General features: G+C 36.3%; 1 protein-coding gene across 1 annotated transcript in view; it reads left to right on the top strand.

Annotated features, from left to right (window-relative positions):
* Nucleotides 1-4,013: 4,013 nt before the first annotated feature.
* LOC107713579 (SH3 and PX domain-containing protein 2B-like) overlaps nucleotides 4,014-9,837 on the top strand; it is a 45,806-nt gene continuing 39,982 nt past the window's right edge. Inside the window, exon 1 of the mRNA XM_016519135.1 lies at nucleotides 4,014-4,333. Coding sequence (XP_016374621.1) covers nucleotides 4,262-4,333 — 72 coding nt within the window. The 5' untranslated portion in view covers nucleotides 4,014-4,261. The remainder of the gene's footprint in view (nucleotides 4,334-9,837) is intronic.

Below are 9,837 nucleotides of genomic sequence, written 5' to 3'. Positions count from 1 at the left end.
ATGTCATGTTATGTTATGTTATATGTTATGTTTGTTATGTCATGTTATGTTATGTTATGTTATGTTATGTTATGTTATGTTATGTTATGTTATGTTTTGTTATGTTATGTCATGTCATGTTTACAGATTATGTTGTATCTTACAGAAATATGGTTTACGATTTATAACCATGTATTTATTGTACTTTATAAAACAGAAAGTTCCAATCATGAATGCTGACTAGTCAATACAGTATTCCAGCTTTGCTAAAATACACAATATAGAGCCAACCAGTGGGGTTCTACTTGAAAATCCTGTTCATTTTTTCCATAGAGACACTGATTTTTAATGATAATGAATAAACCTTTCAAGACAGATCTACCATGAGCTCTTAGGTTGTTAAGTGATAGTATATGCTTCTCAAAAGTCATTTATACAACACCCACAATCCTGAAGGCAGTGCCACCAGTCACAGAAGTCACTGTGACCACTGAAACAAAAACTACAGCGAAAGAGTTCAGCAGTGATCGCCCACTTCCATGAAGCATTGCTAATAATTGTTCCCTAGAGCAGGGGTTTTCAACCCGTTCCTGAAGCCTCCAAAGTACTGCACATCAAACTCCAAAACTACTTATATTTGCACTGATATTCGCATAAATGTATATATTTTACAGTAAACTTCAAATGTGCTGTATTGTATTTTATTTTAAACTTAAAATCAGTATTTTAATATTGTATTTTCATTTATGATTCATTACATAATTCATGGTGGTTCATGTGATTATTAGGTAGAATTCATAAAAAAAGAATTAAAATTCACAGTCATGTCCCCCCCTCCCCCAGTTTTTCTGCTTCAAATCAAAGTTTACAGAGTTGCATAGCTGGCTTATGACTTAGAACACTTGAGGATGTTATTTATTTATTTATTGAGTTTTTTTTTTTTTTTTTATCACTGTGGTGGAAAACATTGTAAAAAAATACTTACAGAACAAAGGATGTTGACTTTTTCTTAATAAAATAAACATTTAATAAATTTTCTGTTTTTACAGATTTTCTCGATTGCTTAAACACATTTCTTGAAACTATGCCTCGTATTCTCAAAACAGTAAACACAGATCCATAACGTCTCACCCAATTCCCCAAACATCCTATTTTCAGGTCAAAATGAAGCTCTACACTCAAAACCATTCACTCTTGCTGAAAAACCAAACTTTTCCCTCAGACATCACACACAAGCTTTCAAAAACACACACACACTACAACATAGTATTACACACTGGTGCAATAAATTCAAAACAATATATCCAAAACTGGTAAGTTATGTTGCTTGTGGTTCTCCCCCTCAAAAACCTTTTCACATGAACACAAAAGACACAACCAATGTATACTCTTCCTCACTCCTTTTGAAAAATGTCGTTATGGTTTTGAAATTTTAGTTCAAAAGCCTGGTTATAGTGTTTTAGCAATCGAGAAAAACTGTAATAGTTGTATTATTTATTTTCAAGCACCAAAATTACAACAAACAAGCATAAAAGTGGTCCATACAACTAAATGTCAATTTTTTTTTAATCATACAATATCTTTGCAAAAATCTTGATATCAGTGATGCCAAAAATCATTGGCTTCCATGAGTCATGCAGACGTCTTTTTTTTTTTTTACATCAATGGTACCACATTTGATTTAGAAGCTACAGCTGAGATTTTTAGCAAATAATGTATTAAATCTGTTTTAAATCTGTTCCTTGTACACTATTTTATTTTCTTGATAGTTGTATTAAGTGATAATCATTATATAAAAGCAATAAGACTCAGACCGCACTTTAATGTATCCTTTTGGTAGTAACTATATTTACAGTATAACGCAGTTTTATTTTAAAGAATTTATCCGTATATTGCTTCTTGCAGTGTTTTTCATGGGCCTTTGCCTTGAAAATGATAAGAAAACAAGAAAAAGGAAAGTTCAGGGGGAGGAAATGAAAATCAGCCAACTTGATAAGAGACTGACTGTGATTGGAAAAGCCAGAGAGGCCTTAAACTGGATGAGAGGAGCCAAGCCAAGAATCTGTCAGCGTAATACATCTGTCAGTGTTGTACGCCAGCTCTAATTTTACACTTAAAACTTCTTTACTTTACTTTACTTCTGACTAGATGTAGCCTAATGTTCATTGGTGTCTTTAAACATAATGAGACAGACGAACTCCTGTGGCCTTTTTCAGCAGCTGCTGGAGTGCTCTCTGTGGGAGCCATCATAACAGAGTGCGAGCTTGTGACAGCTATGGTTGTGATGACTTTAACTCCAGCAGGTATTTCAGAAACAGCTATTTTCCTATCTATCTATCTATCTATCTATTCTCAGTGCACTGTGTGAAGATCTTCAACATCCGTCCGTATGTTTACTTTGGGTTCAGGGAGAGGCCTTTTACAAGCAATACAATAATCTATACTGTATGTAATCCTCTCATTGATTATTTATTTCATGACAATAAAGTACCACAAGATGGCAGCATGAATCTACAGAACAATAGGGAAACAACAAAAAAATATATTATTATTATTATCTTTTTCTGTTTAGTCCACACCTACTCATTCACTTCATTATTTTTTCATATTTGAATGATGTGAAAATAGACATCTCAGACTATGAACTTCAAATACATTTTTCATTAAATTATTTATAGTAGTTTTAATGAGGAGACATCAAGACATCCGTGTTCTGGAAACATGACAGCAGCCCACCTCATGACATTTACTGAAGCTCCTAGCATCAGTCTCCTAATAAACTGTGTTTTTATTGGCTGACTAACGTTTTACTTGCATGGAAGAGATATGTGCTCTCGGTCATCTAAAAACATGTACAGTTTGTGTCGCATTGCTTGTTAATTTATTGTACAGATAAATATTTATAGGGCCTACCGGGGGGGGTTTAGTGATTTGGGGGCCCCAGGCGAAATACAGGAATGGGGCCCTAAACAATTTCACACATTTATAACCTTGAGGTTCCCTTCACTGTTGTGATGCTCACTGCTGCACGAACATGTCCCATAGTTGTGTCCAATTTTTTCATATTTTTCATGTACATGTTATAATAATGGATTTCTTTCATGTTGCAGACCCCTTGTTCACATTTAAACAGGTTATAATAGTATTAGAGTAGGTTGGACACTAGGTGGTGCTTTGGGGTAATTTTCACTAAGCTACTGTCTACACAACGCAAGGCTGTCTAAATCTAAACTTTAAAAATACATTTATTTTTCATTTATTTTAATTACAAATTTAAATTAAACTGAAGGTAATTATACGTTTACACGCTTAAGGATTATTTCAAGCAAACATGAAGTGTGCAAACATCAAGCAATTAAAATAATAATAATAATAAATAAATAAAATAAAACTTCCGTAGCAATTTAGCAAACCATGGTTGTCGTGGTAACAATGAAGACCACAGCAACCACTTGCGTCTGCGCTGAACATGCATCTCGTATATAAAACATTTTAGGGGGCCCTTGGATTTTGGGGGCCCAAGTCGGTCGCTTACGTTTCCTGAATGGTTAAGTCTGCCTCAGCCCAAAAAAGAAAATGTGTGCAATTGATTTTGAATAAAAAATATAAAATACAAAAAATCATGTTATGGCAGGCCCTGTGTTTGGTATTGCTACTGTTACACATCTAATATTCACTGCAAATAAATAAATTAATACAAATAAAAAATAAAATTAAAAAACGAAAATATTTACAGATTTGTGAAAACTGCATTGTGTCAATGGAAATTATTGTGCGCTTCCCCTTTAAGTTGTTCCACTGGTCTCGGATGAGCGAAAGGACGAATCATACTATGGCGAAGGATTAACTCATGAATATTAATGTCGTCGTTCAGCCGTTCCCAGGAATCATCTAGTCACGTAGCCTAATTAATATTCATAAGACAATCCTTCACCATATTTGGAATCATTAATTCAGCTCAACGGCCAATGTCTGCCTCTGAGCCAATCAGGTAAGGTTATTCGGCGAACGTCGTGGTGCGTATTTAATATTCATGAGTCACGCGTTCCCATAGTAGGATGTGCGAATGCGTTGGGCTTTGATTAAATAAGAGTCGGTGAGCTGGGATAGGCTGGGAGTTCGCTCGGTCCAGACTGCAGGAAATCCGACGTGGACTATAAACCCGCAGAAACGGAGAGACAAACGAGCGAATGACTAGAAGTCGATGCGAAAAACTTGATCCGATTTTCTGCCGTGGGGCTGGAACGCTACATTGTATCTAAAAGTCTGAGATTATTGCAACATGCCACGGCGGACTGTACAAGAAGTAACTGTTCAAGACGTGCAAAAGAGACGAAACCCCAACAAACACTATGTAAGTTGCCCGTGATTGACATCCGTACAGAACTTTTCGTAATGTTTTTCCTCCTAATGAAAGTGTTTAGTGATGCAATGTTGAGTTTGTTTGGCTGGTTTGTGTGAACAAAGGCTGGAGATGTGATCAGGAGGATCGAGTTACACATCAGCACAACACGCCAAAAGAGTTGCTATTTCACAAACTCTGTTGTAGATTTTAAACAGCAGAAGTGTCAGGAAAATCTGCAGACAGCAGAGGGTTGGTTATAAGTCATCTATACTGTAGTAAAAGGGTTAATCCAGATGTTTTCACATCTGCATGAATGTAACAAAGACACTGGAGTCCATTAGTAGCTTAGACTCACACACACACTCACACTCACACTCACACTCACACACACACACACACACACACACTCTCTCTCTCTCTCTCACACACACACACACACACACACACATATGTATTTATTTACATTTGTAGCACAAGTTAGATTTTTGTAAGTTGATAGTGGTTTTCATCTGTGAGGGTTTACTAACTTCTCTTGAGTTCTCTGCTGAGACTCCTCAGTGTTTCTCAAGGCCTTTTGTCCTGTTCACCACACCCTTAAAGTTAAAACACCCTTCAACACCCGTTAACCCCACTCTGCAGCTCTCTGAGGTTATTCTGGACTGGCCTGGGATCTGTTATTGAATGCTGTTTTGGCAGCTGTAGGTTTGGCTTTTCCAGTCCAACAAAGCCAAAGTTTTGTGTATTTTAATTAATCTGTTGCTGATCAGAATAATAACAGATGTTTGAAACTTTTTCAGACTTACTTTTTTTGTTTCTAGCTAATGTAATGGACATGCATATGCTTTATAGATTCATATGAGCATAAACCAGGAATGTAAAGAGATTTAAAGTGTTTCCAGGCTGATATTGATAGTTGATTAACAGCTTGTTTCAGCTGATATGATTACCAGTAATTGTACTTTGTTGTGTTTTAACACTTTTAACTGGAGCAGCTTATTATTATTATATAGGTATAAATACTAATAGTCGTGAGTTTGATTTACGCTCCATATTTAGACCTTTTTGTTTTCTGTACTTTGATACAGGGGTGAATTTCACGAAATCTGCCAAATATATGCCCCAGTCATATTTCACTCCCAAATCCAAAGTTTTATGAAAAAAAAAATATATATATATATTTTTAGTAAAAAAAGTTTTATTTGTCGTATTTAATTTAATTTATGCTAAAACCATTAAAAACAGGGCAGTAATAATTTGTTTTCTATATTGCAGTAAAACTGTATGACTTTGACAATAATAAGTGTCTAATTAGAATCTTACATTGTGAATATTAAGAATAAAAAACAACAAAAAATTAATGTTTAGATATGATATTAAGAACTTTTGCGGGGGGGTCTGCTTCATTTGCATGCAAACAACATTCAAGTGTATTTATTTCTTTATAAATGTTATTTTTTAATTCTTTATTTAATTAATTAAATAGCTAATATACAATTAAATAATTAATGATATTAATTTATTTATTAAAAATTCTCCTGGTCTTAAACAGAACTGACAGTGTTTAAACCCCAATGGTACAATTTTAGATTCCTTTTTAATGAACATTGCTTGATATATAAGCTATTTACATAAATGCAGGGTGTGATTTGTTAAAAATAAAATAAATAAACAGAGGGATATTTGAATAAGAATGTCATTGCTGAAATGTTAATGTACATATTTAGAAATATGGTGTAATTCATATAAAATGAACAGTAAAAATACAGAACATATCCAAACTAAAATAATTGTTTAACTTATTGACTATAAATTTATTTATACAATTTACAGGCCCCATGAGGTTTTAAGGAAAGCATTTTACCATTTCAAACATTTTGAACACCATCTTTCCCAATGAGTTTTTAGTATCTTATTACTAGGTTGCATGCAGCGCTGAAAATAAAACCTGTAACAAAAGCTAAAATTAAAATCAGTGCATCTCATGCTGAGGACAGTAATAACTAGCAGCTGCTGACTTGCCCTTTAAGAATATTAGACCTAAAATGTTAACATAATATTATTCCAATGGGAAGAATCTGTAATGCATGCTTTAATATATCGTATATATGTATAAAACTTACATCACCATCTACTGTCAGAAATGGGGAATGCATGCCATCTGATCAGAAGTGAGGCTGGAAAATCCCCTTGAAAATCACACCAGCATGAATGCATTTGACTGTCATTTTTATCCAATGCATTCAGTTATAGATTTTGCCAGTATGTGTGTTCCTGGGAATCAAACTCAAGACCTTGATTTGTCCGTGGCATGTTGAGCTCCAGGAACTGAGGCTGGTATGACGTCCACATCATGAGCTTATTTTAGTCTCAGTTTCGCTTCTGTATTAGTCTTACTGCATTTCCAGTCAGTTTTAAAATAATGAAGCCACCAATTTACGTCATTCAGAACAAAACACCACATGTACTGTGCATTGTTGTCACTCCTAACAGCTGGATAGTGTGTGTTGTGTTCAATCTGATGGCATCTTCATAGCGTTTCTCAGAATGGCAGGATCTAGGAAGCCAGAATAAGTGTGATCCAGGTTTCAATGTTACATAGAGTTATTATAGACATCGGTTATCCTGAGAAAATCCTGTTGCTCTCCTGGCAGAATACAACGTGAGAAAGCAAGTCGATTACTATAAACATCACTAATAGCCTATAAAGCCCTGGATTGAGTCACACTGATCAATACAGGACCCTTGAGCTGAGATGTGTGGGAGATCAACATTATATTCTTAGAGAAAATCAAGTATTGCTGTATTGCTCAAACAAACAGGTCATTGGTGAAGACAGGCCCTTTCTCCTACGGAAAAAAATCCTCCCTTCCCCCTCTACTACAGATGGAGGAGGAAAAAGCAGACTTGTTGTAAACAGGCAGAATGTTCAACATTTTAACTGTTTAAGGACAGATAAATGCCTGTTAGTTAGACCTGTTGAATAATGCAGTGCTTTTGCTGTGAAGCTGATAACTAAGACAAGCCAAGACAAGTCACCATAGCACTGTATACCATACAGACTGTGTCAAAGCAGCTTTACAGTGTTAAACAGGAAAATAGTGTGCTGATAATGCAAGAGGACAATAGAAAACAGTCAGTTTATCAGTTAAAGTCGGTTCATTGATGAGTTAGTGATGCCATCATCCGGTTCAGCTCTCTTCTAATAGTGTCTGTGCAATCAGTCAAGCGTCCACAAAACTCCATCGGTGACAGAAATGGAGAAAAATCCTTGGGAGAAACCAGGCTCAGTCGGGGGGCCAGTTCTCCCAGCATGGTGTGGTTTAATTCCAGGCTGCAGCACAGGTCAAATTGTGCAGAGGACTCATCTGGTTCCTGTGGTCTTGTGCCGATGGTCTTCACAGGGGATCTGTCTCTGGGTGCATCTAGTTGACATGGTCTCCGCTGACATTCAGGGCTGTAGAGGTCCTCTCTAGGTGCTGATCCACCATCTGATCTGGATACAGACTGGATCTGGTGGCTACGGTGACCTCGGAATAAGAAAGAAACAGACTAATATTAGCGTAGATGCCATTCTTCTAACGATGTAGCAAGTAATCATTTGCAATCAAGTCAACGATATCGCTGGAAATGAAGTGTCCCCAACTAAGCAAGCCAGAGGCGACAGCGGCAAGGAACCAAAACTCCATCGGTGACAGAATGGAGAAAAATCCTTGGGAGAAACCAGGCTCAGTCGGGGGGCCAGTTCTCCCAGCATGGTGTGGTTTAATTCCAGGCTGCAGCACAGGTCAAAGGAAAAGGATCTTCCGCCCGCAGTTGATTTTGATATTCTAGGTATTATCAAATAGTTTTTAGATCGTAGCGGATGTGAAGGACTATAATGCGATGTGAAGTATTGAGGAGCTAAACCATTCAGGGCTTTATAAGTAATAAGCAAGATTTTAAAATCTATAGGATGTTTAATAGGTAGCCAGTGCAGTGTTGACAGAACCGGGCTAATATGGTCATACTTCCTGATTCTAGTAAGAACTCTAGCTGCTGCATTTTGGACCAGCTGGAGTTTGTTTATTAAGCGTGCAGAACAACCACCCAATAAAGCATTACAATAATCTAACCTTGAGGTCATGAATGCATGAATTAACATTTCTGCATTTGACATTGAGAGCATAGGTCGTAATTTAGATATTTTTAAGATTGAAAAATGCATGACTTTCAAAGGAAAGATTGCTATCAAATAGCACACCTAGGTTCCTAACTGATGATGATGAAGAATTGACAGAGCAGTCTGTCAGTAAGTGTTAGACAAGGTTTTAGGTTATTACATGTGGAGATTTTTGGTCCAATAATTGACACCTCTGTTTTTTTCAGAAATTACTAGTCATCCAGTTTTTTATATCAGCTATGCATTTCATTAGTTTTGCGAATTTGTATGTTTCGTCAGGCCGCGAAGAAATATAGAGCTGAGTGTAATCAGCATTACAGTGAGAGCTAACACCATGTGTCCTGATGATATCTCCCAAGGGTAGCATGCAAAGCGTTTATTTATCTGTTCACAAGCATCACTGTTATGTTTGCTCATATTTAGAGCTGGCGATTGGGCTGCACAATTATTCAAAATAAAACCAAAATTGCAATATGTCTTCGTGCAAAGGCTGCAGTTTAACTGAATAAACATTAGTGCTGCGTGTTTGAGCACGTGAGCGGCTCGGTTCACAGTAAAACTCTGTCTCTGTTTGGGTCACTATAACATGAATGTGGGAGCATAACATGTGCCAATTATCTTCCTATAGCCTACTTGGAATAAGTTTTTCTCAACAAAAGAGAAGTGTTAGGCTACCTGCAGTTTTTTGTCAAAATAAGTTTTATGGTTCAATGTTTCAAAATAAAATGTAAAATAAAATTATAATATTATTCTTCTGAATAAGTAGTAGTAGTGAGCAGTAGTAGGAATATTATTATTATTTTTCATATTCGTATTCATATTCATATTATATATATACAGTGTATATATATATATATATATATATATATTGTCAGGGTTCTGGACTATCTGTGTGTGTTTTGCTCCCCGTGACCCAGTTTTTCCTCGTGTTAATTGTGTTAATTTCTTTCCAGCTGTGTCTATTTTGTCCCTCGTTATCCAGTGTTTAAAAGTCCTAGGCTACGTCCAAATGAAGCCAGAGCTTTCCCTATCCGATCTTTTTTTCCCCCTCATCTCAAGAAACATCTGCGTTCACACGAAACCACGAAACCGACACAAAACGATGTAGTATACATGCCAGACCAGTATGTGGCGCTGTAATTCTGCCACAGAGATACACTAAAAACAAAGAAGAAGACTTGGACCATGTGCATAAACCTTGCGCGCGGTATACAAACGAACATGGAACAATACATTTATTAATCTGTGTCAATGTTAGTTAATAAAAAGACAATCGTTCAGTGTTTGTTCATGTTTTTGTTGCTGTCACGTGACGTAGCGGTGTCTGACTAGGGGCGAGACGTGGGCTGATGAC

Source organism: Sinocyclocheilus rhinocerous, unplaced genomic scaffold, assembly GCF_001515625.1.
Source record: "Sinocyclocheilus rhinocerous isolate Xijiao unplaced genomic scaffold, SAMN03320098_v1.1 scaffold599, whole genome shotgun sequence".
NCBI classification, from domain to species: domain Eukaryota; kingdom Metazoa; phylum Chordata; class Actinopteri; order Cypriniformes; family Cyprinidae; genus Sinocyclocheilus; species Sinocyclocheilus rhinocerous.
The sequence above is the reverse complement of the archived record's forward strand: the minus strand, read 5'-3'. Positions and strand labels throughout refer to the sequence as shown.